At 40.8% G+C, this 13,610-nt stretch overlaps 1 protein-coding gene across 2 annotated transcripts in view; it reads left to right on the top strand.

Moving 5' to 3' along the window:
- Positions 1–13,601, top strand: part of LOC117597868 (ribonuclease inhibitor-like) — a 16,756-nt gene extending 3,155 nt beyond the window's left edge. Inside the window, exons 5-11 of one of the 2 annotated variants that reach the window (XM_053236391.1) lie at positions 859–1,032; positions 6,717–6,890; positions 7,621–7,794; positions 8,482–8,655; positions 9,834–10,001; positions 11,027–11,203; positions 12,789–13,601. In XM_053236391.1, coding sequence (XP_053092366.1) covers positions 859–1,032; positions 6,717–6,890; positions 7,621–7,794; positions 8,482–8,655; positions 9,834–10,001; positions 11,027–11,203; positions 12,789–12,798 — 1,051 coding nt within the window. In that variant the 3' untranslated portion in view covers positions 12,799–13,601. The remainder of the gene's footprint in view (positions 1–858; positions 1,033–6,716; positions 6,891–7,620; positions 7,795–8,481; positions 8,656–9,833; positions 10,002–11,026; positions 11,204–12,788) is intronic. The other variant, XM_053236392.1, reaches the window with a different exon arrangement.
- Positions 13,602–13,610: the final 9 nt, after the last annotated feature.

Genomic DNA, 13,610 nt, shown 5'->3' with positions numbered 1-13,610 from the left:
GTACAGTAGCTACCTTATTTCAGTCCAACATCTCTATACACTGAAAGGGTGAGACGTCTATTTTGTGTGGAATATACATGGAATTGCCGTTTTGTGTCAAATTTTCTTTAATAGATATCAGTATAATTCCAATCAGAAATGCTGTGCAATTGTAAATGTTCAGTCTTTTTCTGATTGTGCTGCCATGAGAATAAACATTTAATGTGCTTACAGAGGCCTGTAGGTCACATGATGCAGCTCTTGGGTTTTTCTCTGAGCATTAAACAGTCTAAGCTTGGGCTGAATTTGCTGGGACACTCACTACTGGGAAGATTGGCAACTGTCTTGAAGGCTCTCTATTTGTAAACAGATTTTCTCACTGTAGAATGGTGAATTTCAAATTGTTTGGAGATGGCCTTATAACCCTCCCAGATTGATTAGCAACAATTGCTTCTCTGAGGTCATGGCTGATGTCCCTTCTTCTTGGCATGATGTAGACACACACCTGAGTGCTCCAGAACACCATACTGCCAAAAGTTCTGCTTTTAGAGGTAGCCACTTCCTGATGATTAAATAATCATGTGCATTAGATTAGTAACACCTGGCTGCTAATTAATCTCTTAATGATTGTGGAAGTAGGAAGGGTGTACTTATTTTTTCCCATCTGGTTTCTGAATGTTGGTTTACTTTTTGGGAAAAATGACCACATATTGAAGTCTATATTTTGCTGTCACCTGAGGTTATTTGTTTATTTGGTTGGTGAGAACCATACAGTTGTTATTTAGGTTATATATATATATATATATATATATATATATATATATATATATATATATATATATATATATATATATATATATATAATCTTTTATCTCCCAGGTTGTGTTGGTGCGATCTTTCAGAACAAAGCTGCAGAGTGCTGTCCTTGGTTCTCAGTTCAAACTCCTCGAGTTTAAGAGAACTGGATCTGAGTGGCAACAAACTGCAGGTGTCAGAAATTAAACTGCTTTCTGCTGGACTGGAGAATCCACACTGTACACTGGAGACCCTGAGGTAATGTAATTACTTTTTAAAATTTATTTTATCGCTCAGGGAGTTGTTTCCTTGCCATTACCAGCTCTGGTTTGCTTTTTAGGGTTAAATATAAATCTGGATCTATTTTGGGATTTCTTTTAAGCTTTATGACAATGTCCATTGTTAAAACTGATATATATATACAGTGAGAGTAAAAAGTATTTGATCCCTTGCTGATTTTGTTGGTTTGCCCACTAATAAAGACATGATCATTCTATACTTTTAATGGTAGATGTATTCTAACATGGAGAGACAGAATATCAAAACGAAAATCCAGAAAATAACTTTAAAGAATATATTTTAATTGATTTGTATTTCATTGAGGGAAATAAGTATTTGATCCCTCTAGCCAAAAGCACTTAATACTTGGTGGCACAGCCTTTGTTTGCAAGCACAGCGGACAGACATTTGTTGTAGTTAACCACAAGGTTAGCACACATATCAGGGGGAATTTTGGCCCACTCTTCTTTGCAGATCCTCTCTAAATCATTAAGGTTGGTGGGCTGTCGCTTGGCAACTCGGACCTTCAGCTCCCTCCATAGATTTTCGATTGGATTGAGGTCCGGAGACTGGCTGGGCCACTCCATGACCTTAATGTGGTTCTTCTTGAGCCACTCCTTTGTTGCCTTTGCTGTATGCTTCGGGTCGTTGTCATGTTGGAAGACCCAACCACGGCCCATTTTCAACTTCCTGGCAGAGGGGAGGAGGTTGTCTCTCAGGACTGCACGGTACATGGCTCCATCCATCTTCCCACTGATGCGGTGAAGTAGCCCTGTGCCCTTGGCAGAGAAACACCCCCAAAACATAATGCTTCCACCTCCATGCTTGACGGTGGGCACAGTGTTCCTGGGGTCATAGGCAGCATTTTTCTTCCTCCACACATGACGAGTAGAGTTTAGGCCAAATAGTTCAATTTTGGTCTCATCTGACCACAGAACCTTCTCCCAATCACTTTGTACATCTTTGAGGTGATCATTGGCATACTTTAGGCGGGCCTCCACATGTGCCTTCTTAAGCAGGGGTACCTTTCGGGCACTGCAGGATTTTAATCCATTGCGGCGCAAAGTGTTGCCAATTGTTTTCCTGGTGACTGTGGTCCCAGCTGCCTTGAGGTCATTCACTAACTCCCGCTGTGTAGTTGCAGGCCGATTTCTCACAGTTCTCATGATCATTGCCACCCCACGAGGAGAAATCTTCTGTGGAGCACCAGACCGAGGTCTATTGATGGTCATGTTATACTTCTTAAATTTTCTCACAATTGCACCAATGGTTGTTACTTTAATACCCAGCATCTTGCTAATGTTTTTGTAGCCCATTCCAGATTTGTGCAGGTCAACAATCCTGTCTCTGAGGTCCTGAGAGAGTTCTTTGGTCTTACCCATGTTGGAGAGTTTGGAATCTGTCTGATTGTCTGATTCTGTGAACAGGTGTCTTTCATACAGGTGATTACTTAGAACAGGTGTCTTCAATTCAGGTAACAAGTTGATTGGGAGTGTCTAACTGGTCTGTGAAAGCCAGAACTCCTAATGCATACTAGAGGATCAAATACTTATTTCCCTCAATGAAATACAAAGCAATTAATATATATTCTTTAAAGTTATTTTCTGGATTTTCTTTTTGATATTCTGTCTCTCCATGTTAGAATACATCTACCATTAAAAGTATAGAATGAGCATGTCTTTATTAGTGGGCAAACCAACAAAATCAGCAAGGGATCAAATACTTTTTACTCTCACTGTATATATATATATATATGAAATAAAATAAAATGAATGCAAGACTTTATAAGCAGTGTCATGTAAAGGGACTGAGACGGGGGCAAATTCAGTATGGTTTCTCTTTAATAAGAGCAAATGTTAGCAAAGTAATACAAATCTGACGCATCAAAGTTAAACCTTTGGTGTTTGTAGAGATGGCTTCACCGTTTGTGGAGAATGCTGAGGAGCTTGGAGCGCAAATAATAAGAAGGGCACTCTGAAGGGAAAGACCTTTCAGACATAATGAGTTAAATAATAAATCTTTGTCAAGACCAATTCATTATTCCTGTCCTAATATATTTTCACAAATATTTTATTAATATTTAATTTAAATATTTACATTTATATTAAATGAAATTACATGAAATACGTTGGGCTTAAAAGTTTTCAATCGGGTCATTCTGGTTGTGTGCCTTTAAAAATAAACTTACACAATCAGCAATGTCCTGCCTGCAGTTTTCCCGAGCTGGTGTAGCTTTTTGTGGTTAGTGTAGGTTTAAATTACTCATATTTCCACTTAATAATTTCTTGCTCTTCGAAAAATATGCACACTTGCTTTTTTCCATGTTGAACGCTATTGGCTGTTTACTGCAAACATCTGCAAACACAAACGTTGAGTATTCATTGATTCAGGATCAAAACCTGGGTTGACTGAGAAAGTGGATAACCAGCATCATGAAACCTATTAACCTTAATTAACCTGGGTTGGATTTGTTTGGTTTTATCAACTCAAAACTTATACTGCAACTCTGAGTTTGTTCAACTCGCTCTGTGCGACAGGCCTCAGGCAATCTACAAACAGGACAAACTGGGCAAAAACTAATAACAAGGATCATAGAACAAGGCACGGCCAAACCAGATAAACAGACCCAGGAAACAGGCTTGGTACCATCAGCTGTAGAGACAAACTGAGCGTATACTTCGCGAGGTATTGGTGAGTGAAAGTCTCTTTGAAAGAGTCCGTGTGTGCACACGATTGGGAACAGGTGTGCTTCATCAAAAGTCCGGTGATTGTGAACGTGGCAGGATGTGAGTTCTGGGGAGGGTAGTCAGGGGCAGCCATGTTTGTAGGTCACAGTGTGTGTTGGGAAGTGGAGTTCATTGACTGGGTTGACCTGACAAGCAGCAAAGGGAAACAAAGTTTAAATAAGTAATGTGGAAATTAGGAACACATGAGAAATGTGAGGCATCTTGAGGGTCAAAATGTAAAAAAAAATGTATAAAGCAAGAAGTGGCAAAAATTCAAAAGGCAAAATAGAAAATGAAACAGCAACATGGAACAGCCATTTACATTTGTGGCATTTGTCCCTTAGGTGGGCGCTGGTCCGTTTTTGGCTTTGTAGGCAAGCATTAATGTTTCAAATCTGATGCTGCAGCTACAGGAAGCCACTGGAGGGAGCACAGCAATGGAATGGTGTGGGAGAACTTAGGAAGGTTGAAAATAAGTCATTTAGCTGCATTCTGGATCAGTTGCAGAGGACGAATGGCGCTCAGAGGCAGACCTGCCAGGAGCGAGTCGCAGTAGTCCAGTCTCGTAATGACAAGGGACTGAACAAGCACCTGTGTGGCCTGTGTGGATAGAAATGGACGAATCCATCTGATGTTGTAATGGAGAAATCGACATGAGCATGACAGATTAGCATTGTGAGAGGAAAAGGACAGTTGATTGTCTATGCTTATGCCAAGGTGAGATCAGAGAATTGTCCAGGGAGATTTCAAGATCCTGAAGTGGGGATGCATCACTTGGGATACACAGCAGTTCAGTTTTGCTGGGATTAATTTTCAGCTGATGAGCTGCAATCCATGGAGAGATGTCTGCCAGGCATGCTGAGATCTAAGGGAGGAAAGGAGAGGATGAGTTGAGTGTCATCTGCATAGCAGTGGTATGAAAACCTGTGTGAGGTCATGACCACACCAAGAGATATAGAAGTATAGAGGTATACAGATATAGAGGGAGAACACTCAAGTATCGAGTCTTGTGGGACACGAGTGGAGAGTTTGCAGATAGGAAGCAAACAATTGCCATGTCACAAAGTCAGAGACTCATAAGGATGGACAATAGAGTCTTGTGGTTGATTGTGTCGAATGCTGATGAAAGGTTGAGGATAATGATGATCCAGTGGCATGGAGCTTCTCAGTGATTGCCATAACGGCAGTTTCTTTGGAATGTGCCGCTTTGAAGCTAGACTGGTTATGATCTCTAATGAAGCTCATATTCAAGGTCCTTTTAACACAATTAGCGCTATTTGATTCTATAACTTTTCTTTGACAGCAGATGTTATGGAGTCGTTAATGAGAGTAGAGATGAAGGGGAGCAGGTCTTGTGAGATGCTCTGGAGAATTGTGGAAGGGATGGGATCCAAAGGGCAGATGGTGGGATTGCAAGACACTTGCAGGATCTCTTCTGTTGATAAATGAGAAAAATGTGTCAGAGAAAGAGGAGAGGGATCCTGAATGTGTAGTGTAGGAGTAAAGTACTGGCAGATTTTTTTTTTTATATTCCCATCAAAGAAGGTGGTGAAGTCATCAGCAGTCAGGAAGGACAGTGAAGTAGGAGGCAGCAAGTTGAGAAGTGAAGAAAAGATGTTGTGGAGCTTGCAAGGACCTTGTGCAGAAGCTTCTACAAGCTTCCAGCTTTCCCTTGTATAAGGAGGTCTTAGAAGCTGTCACATCAGATGAGGACTTGGACAGGAGAGAGCGGTATGAGACGTGATCAGTATTGAGTTGTGATTTCCTCCACTTTCTCTCTGCTGCTCTTAATTCTTTCTCATTGCTGATTACATCCAACAGCCATGAATATGAAAAGTAAAGAGAGCAAAGTGTTCATGGCTAATTTCAAACAGATGATCAAAGGTCAGTTACCAAATAATGGAATGCTAAAAATGATCTTTAGTCTATCAAAACATAATATTTTTCACATAAAATAAAATTTTTAAATGTGATGTTTTTGTCCAAACAACAGTTGGAGGTCATATGAGTCTTCTATAGGATCAGTTATTGGTGGGCCTGCGGATGGTGGTAGAGGCCCATCTGTGGTCCAGGTTCTGCTTGATGGTTGAACCCAATTTTTCTCTATAGTCCAGTTCATGTGATGTGGCTCCATCTTGGAACCAACATCTTCTCAAATACTGAAATGTTAATTATCCTCAGGTTAGTGTTGAAGCTTGTCTTTTAAGCTGTTTTTGTTCATCTGGACATCATTGTCCTTCCTTCAACAGGGCATAAGGAATTTGATGACATGGCTGTACTATCTGAGTTAGTACCATAACATTGCAGTAGTAATGCAGTTCAGGTTGGCCTCTTCCAAGAACCTAGTGTTGCTACATCTGTCCTTCTAGCAGATCCTCAGAATTTTTGTAGGGATTTTTATGGAATGGTTCCAGAACTTACTGTATGCATTCACTTTGTAAATGCCTGTGCTTGATTTTGTTTAATGTGTGGAGACTGTTCTGATGCTCCACCAATAGCCAGCTATCATCCTCCACCTGTTCCACCACTGAGGTCTTGGTTGATTGAATCTCTCTTTTCCTGGAACGTCCCCAAGACCTTACCACCAAAGGAAACTCTACCAGGAACTAAGGGTTCACAGGGGCACACAGCCTTCTCCACCACATAAAGGTGGCAATCTTCTGATGGAAAATACAATCCAAGTATACAAGAGGTGACAAGAGTCTTGTTCAAGGGCACAACAGCTCAGGAATTTGACAATTACAAATAGGAAGTACACAAGTAATAAAAAAATTAATTGTTACAAAGGGAAAAAAAGATGTAATATTAAAACATACTCATTCTAAGACCGTGAGGCCATGCAAGCGGTTAACAAAAATGAAAATTAAAAGTAGGAGTGATCAGACGAAGTGAAATGGACAAAACCAGATAAAACAAATCTCTCTCTTTCTCTCCCAGGTTCTGTTGCTGTAATCTGACAGAGGAAAGCTGTAGAGTTCTGTCCTCAGTTCTCAGCTCAAATTCCTCCAGTCTGAGAGAATTGGACCTGAGTAACAATAACCTGCAGGATTCAGGAGTGAAGCTGCTCTCTGCTGGACTGAAGAATCCACAGTGTAAACTGGAGATACTGGGGTGAGATCATTACTTTATCACAGTTGATAGATTTGCAAAATAATGAACAGTTTCTACCTGTATGTCATCAGGTCATTCAAACCTACACACCTTCAAACCTACACATTTTCTGTGTCAGTGAGGTGGTGGATCCAGAGACTATTCTGGGGACACTGGGTGTGAGGTGGGAATACACGCTGGATGGGGTGGCAGTAAATCATGGAAAGAAACCAGAGAAACTGGAGGAAACCCACATGGACACAGGGAGAACATATGAAACTCCACACAGACAATAACCTGAGCTCAGTGATCCATTGGCGGGAGTCCAAGGGAGCAAAACGGCCCATGCTTCCTGGGTGGGATGGGTATCCTATCTGTCAATCACAGCAACATTAGTCAGTTGTGGGTGTCTGTGAGCTCATGTGAAAGAGGGCGGATGACGCTTTCCTCCGAGTGTGTTATGCTCCCCTGTGATGCTGCGTGAGCAGCAGTCTGGCTTCATGTATCTTGGAGGAAGCACATGTTAGTCTTCATCCTCCCCAGCTGGTAGCTGTCATGTGATGGGGAGGGCTGACTGCTGGGTTGGAATCAGCAGGTGACCAAATTAGGGAGAAAAATGGGGGAAAATAAAAAAAAACCCTTTCATCTATATCACTTGGTATCATTTACATAATACTTTACTACTTTGTTCTTCTTTTGCAGCTGTGTCTACAGTGTTTGTGTTTGACATATACCACCATTTCTTCTCCAGATTGTGTTTGTGTAATCTGAGAGAGGAAAGCTGTAGAGCTCTGTCCTCAGTTCTCAGCTCAAACTCCTCCAGTCTGAGAGAACTGGACCTGAGTAACAATAACCTGCAGGATTCAGGAGTGAAGCTGCTCTCTGCTGGACTGGAGAATCCACAATGTACACTGGAGAAACTGGGGTGAGATCATTACTCATCATATACACACACGTTTCTGGTTGTCATAGTGTGTTGATATACTTTATGTTGTGTGTAGATATGTAAAGAATTCATAAAGGAAGTATGTGATAGGTGTTATGTGGTGCTATGTGGTTGGTGATGGGTTATTTTGGAGATACTGTGACTAGTCAAGGACAAGAGAAGAAGTATAATTTGCTGGATCACTATGTGGATGACTGCCATTTGACAGACTTTGAGCATATGGCTGACTCTGTTATGAGTTGGCTGTAAGTAAGAAAGCAGTGCATAAAGCATGTTTAAAGGAAGAGGTATCTCAAAACCTAGTGTGTCAGGGAACTCACTATCGGTCTGAGGAAGATAGAAGGCTGTTTGACTGCAGTGGACCCCATTAGAAGCAAGGTAAGGTAACGTGGATCAGAATTGGGGCCTGTTGCATGACTGTGCACCACATGGAATTAAAGTAATATAGCACAATGAGAAATATCTGATGGTGTGGCCCATTGTGAAGTTCCCCACATACATCCAGCTGGAGATATTCCTATGGGATTGTTGACCAATCAGGTGGTATTAGAGGAGGTTCGTAGTCTCACTCAAGCTGAAGATCAGAGATATATAAAAGGCAATGTATTTTGATGTGAACAGAGAGATAAACACACGTGTTCTGATGTGTAATAATTTGTTTTCTAGATTGTATGGTTGCTGTCTCACAGAGGAAAGCTGTAGAGCTCTGTCCTCAGTTCTCAGCTCAAACTCCTCCAGTCTGAGAGAACTGGACCTGACGGATAATAAACTGCAGGATTCAGGAGTGAAGCTGCTCTCTGCTGGATTGGAGAATCCACACTGTAAACTGGAGATACTGAGGTCAGATCATCATGTTCTTACACACAATAGTGTAAACAAGCGACTACATACCTGTGCATTAAAAGAGAACATGAAAATGAAAATATGGAACAAAAAATGTCAACAGTTTTTGTCCCACAGGCTTTGTTGTTTTTAATATTTCTTTTAGTACTGCTGCAAACCACATAATCATTTAAGCATATCATTTGCTGACTGAATCAACTTGCTGGTCAGACGTGGTCCTAAACACAAGCAAGAGTGTGTTCTAACAGCAGTGTTAAAGGTCCACCAGACCTGAGCTCTACAAAACACAGGATAGCTGTAAAATGTTGGTGGATGTGACAGAAAGGAATTTAAATTCTTATAATGGCTTCAGGAAGACAGATTTACAGCGCTCTGAATATGTTAGAGAATCAGCCATGCTGTCCTGAGTTGTGCAAAATGTCCCACACTGAGGTAGACCTTGAAAAGCAAGAAGGAACAAAACCAAATTAACCTTACTTTACAAGATTATAACAAAGAATATTGTAAAATATACTGTCAAATGAATAAAAATGAATAAGAAAAAATGGTCAAGTTAAAAGTATGCAATGAAGTTCAATAATATTGGGTGAATTATTGTAATAGGACATCTACACATTATATAATACGAACAGCTGGCTGGAGATAAAATTAATGAAAACACATATCAGAAAAAATGCTGTTTGTGTTTTATTTTCTTTGTAAATAAATAATTATTATAATAATAGGAGATAGTAAGGCCTTTGTTTTTAAAGTAATTTAAGCATACTGAAGTGTAAAAGTTCACCAATGGTTTAAATATAACTTTTCCAAATCACTGTATAAAAGAGTCTCTGTAATAAATAAAGGTATATTAGGATCTGGCCTGTTATTGTCTAGCTTTCGATAACTAGAAATATGTTTTTAATAACAGCAAAATCTACATTGGAACCTTGTATTCACCTTACGACACTTTATTTGCCATAACTGTGAACTCCTGCGACTGTGTAAAAACGTCCAGCTTAAACAGTCATGATCAGGAAATGATGTAATAAATGTACTGGCTCTGTGCAAACAGGATGAGCATGTTTTAGAAGGCGTTAGTGTTATGTTTCATAATTTATGTAGTTATGTTGTGTGTACTAGGATATATTGAGATCTATTGCCTGTATTCCAATATATCATTATCTCTCTCCCAGATTGTGTTTGTGTGATCTCTCAGAGGAAAGCTGTAGAGTTCTGGCCTCAGTTCTGAGATCCTCCAGACTGAGAGAACTGAACCTGTGGGATAATAAACTGCAGGATTCAGGAGTGAAGCTGCTCTCTGCTGGACTGGAGAATCCACACTGTACACTGGAGAAACTAGAGTAAGATCATTATTATTTTGCTCTTGATACAGATCTATTGGGGGCAGTCGTGGCCTAATGGATAGCGAGTCGGACTTGCAACCCGAAGGTGAACCTGAAGGTTGTGGGTTCGAGTCTCAGGTCCGGCAGGGATTGTAGGTGGGGGAGTGAATGACCAGCGCTCTCTTCCACTCTCAATACCACCACTGAGGTGAGACCCTTGAGCAAGGCACCAAACCCACAACTGCTCCCCAGGCGCCGCAGCAAAAAAGGCTGCCCACTGCTCCGGGTGTGTGTTTATGGTGTGTGTGTGTTCACTACTGTGTGTGCACTTGGATGGGTTAAATGCAGAGCACAAATTCCTAGTATGGGTCACCACACTTGGCCACAAGTCACTTCACTTCTATTTCCAGTTGAGCAAATCTCCAGAGTCATTTTAAATAAATGTAAAGTATTTAACAGCCTCACACGTAGCAGTAATAAAGTAATAAAGCAGCAACAATCAAGTCCATGCAAGTTTGTAATTCAGGAGATTAGATGTTTCCTTGGTGAAGTAGAAGATACAGTACTCTACTCATTACAGTATAAGAACCTGTTTTTACATTCTTGCCTTTAATAGCCTTTAGAAGTAACTTTTTTCACATGTGTAGCTGTAAACACATTAAATGCTTTTATAATAACATTGTTTTGTTTCATGTGTACTTTTATGGTGTCACATGTCAAGTTACTTAATGAAGGTTTGCTGTTTATTAATTATTGTGAAGCACTTTAATTACTTACTTTCTCTTACTTACTGACTGACTGACTGACATACATTTATTTGTTTGTTTGTTGTCTATCCAGTTTTTAGGAAGTCTAGAGACTTTTTTGTCTGTAGTGAGTGTGTGTGTGCGTGTGTGTGTGCATATGAATGTGATATGACAATACACATGTATACTTCTTGTATGTGAGAGATTATATTTTATAATATTATAATATTTAGCATGCCGGCATTATAACTATTCACTGATCCGAAAAAAAAAGAGTTTCTCTCTTCCTGTCTGCAGACTGACACGGTGCAGTGTTACAGAAGAAGGTTGTGCTGCTTTGGCTTCAGCTCTGAGGTCAAACTCCTCATCACACCTGAGAGAACTGAACCTGGACTTCAATAAACCAGGAGAATCAGGAGTGAAGCTGCTCTCTGATCTACTGAAGGATCCACACTGTAAACTGGAGACACTGCAGTGAGTAATGATTGAGTGATTATATTTTAATTTGTATCACATATCACATCTTTGGTAACTATAAAATGCAGGTATAACAGTGTGACCCTGACTGGACTAGCTGAACATTAGCTACCTCAGAGGGTTTAAGGTGTGTTTCAGGATCTCATTACCACTTCAGAAGGTACTTGCAACAAGCTTCATTAATTCCTCTAGCTCATCCTGTTAAGAGATCTTAAGAGATAATGAGTGATATAAAAACCAGAATGGGTGCTGGAGGGTTACAGCAAGCTTTAGAGAACCGGTTTCACCACTGTATGACCTAGCATTGAGTCTGGTGCTGTACACCAAGTACACTTACAGTGTATTATACCTTTTATAAAATGAGCAGTAGAACAGTAACTCTGGTAAAATATATCTGTATAGATCAGTAACTCCAAATGAGCAGGAACTCCAGGTAATATAACTGGTCTGTGTGGACATGTTGGTAAAGACTGCGTTTTATATCCTGTGGGAAAAGCGGTTTTGTGCAGAAACCAAAACAATACATATTCAAGCTATGAACACAGAACAATAAAATCTAGACGAGGTGTAAAGGGGCGTGTGAGAGAAGCGACGCTTCCGGAGGCTTTAGGGAAGTTATAAACACAGGTACAGTCTATAGACATTATGGCCATATGACCTGCTAATGATCAAGTGTGGCGCTACAACAAGCACTAAACTGTCAAGCACCTCTTGTGTATTGAGGGCAGAGTGTGGGAGAAGGAGTGCGCGTACACCTGAGTGTGATTAACGTGGTTCTTTTTATACAGTGTGTCTCTTGCAGTAAAGAGAGAGAGGTGCAAATCAGAGAGCACATGGACCGAGCTGATTTGCATCAAAACAGAAATGTGTGTATTTGTGTTCTGGCCTTTTTTGCTTTTGAGTTGGCGAATGAAGCACTGAAAAGTGTTCTGGTTAAAGAAACTCAGAAAAAGAATAAATAAATAAAAGAATAGTCCAAGTCGTGTTCTCTAAAGCCTGCCTCCAGTGTCCTCATTTCTCAGCACACCTACCAGTATATTACAGTTAGTTATTAAGTTTGTAGCACAGGTACAGCCTACATACATGTAATGGTCATGTGACTGATGATGACATGCACATTGTGTGGCCATGTCCCTTCAACAAATGCTTAATAGAGCTCAAAACAATCAGTTTGTATTGAAATGAGGTGTGTGTAGTGTAGGTCCACTCCCGAGAACACACCACAGCTTACAAACATGGCTGCCCTGGACTACACTTCCCAAAACACACAAACTCTGTTAAGTCACCTGACTTCTAATCACACACACCTGTTCATGATCACACCTGCACCTATATAAACAAACCGTGGACATTCAGTTAGTTGTGAGGTAATGCTCAGGTAAGAGTTTCAGTGCATACTGTGTTCTGTCAGGGGAAACAGGGATATGTGTACTGTGTGTGTATACTGGGTGTTGTGTGTGTTACTGTGTGTGTATGTACTGTGTGTATATATACTGTGTGTGTGTATATACTGGGTGTGTATCTGATGGTATTTAGACTGATGATTGCATCTGATCATTCTCTCCTGTTCTCTGTCTTACAGCATGAAATAAACTAATACGTCTTCTTGAAGATGAGCTGCATGAGATTAAACTCTGCTGCATTTCTTTCTCTGGATTAAAGAAAAGTTTAATGATGTAACATGACTGTATGTATAATGCTTTCAGCTTTGCTAATGTGTGTGTGTGTGTGTGTGTGTGTTTATTTACATGGGAATATAAAATAAAACAAGGGAATAGAATTCAAGCCATGTGCAGATCTCAAACTCATTTACACACTCACACACACACCAACACTTACTCTCACTCTCTTCTGATCTATAACACAAACACTTTTGGATGGCCGGGTGTGTGTGTGTGTGTGTGTGTGTGTGTGTGTGTGTGTCGCTTACCTGGGGAAGAGATGGCACCAGGATGCACTATGGGAAGAAGGCAAGCTGGCGGAGGCAGTGTGATGGTCTGGGCAACGTTCTGCTGGGAAACCTCGGGTCCTGGCCTTCATGTGGATGTTAGTTTGACACGTACCACCTACCTAAACATTGCTGCAGACCGAGTTACACCCCTTCATGGCAACTGTGTTCCCTAATGTCAGTGGCCTCTTTCAGCAGGATGATGCTCCCTGACACACTGGAACATGACAGGAACATGACAGAGTTCAAGGTGTTGACTTGGCCTCCAAGTTCCCCAGATCTCAATCTGATCGAGCATCTGTGGGACGTGCTGGACAAACAAGTCCGATCCATGGAGGCCCCACCTCACAACTTACAGGACTTAAAGGATCTGCTGCTAACGTCTTGGTGCCAGAAACCACACACACCTTCAGAGGTCTTGTGGAGTCCATGTCTCGACGGCTCAGAGCTGTTTTA

The sequence above is a fragment of the Pangasianodon hypophthalmus genome, chromosome 8 (assembly GCF_027358585.1).
Source record: "Pangasianodon hypophthalmus isolate fPanHyp1 chromosome 8, fPanHyp1.pri, whole genome shotgun sequence".
Lineage (NCBI taxonomy): Eukaryota > Metazoa > Chordata > Actinopteri > Siluriformes > Pangasiidae > Pangasianodon > Pangasianodon hypophthalmus.
This window is presented reverse-complemented; position numbering and strand designations above follow the sequence as displayed.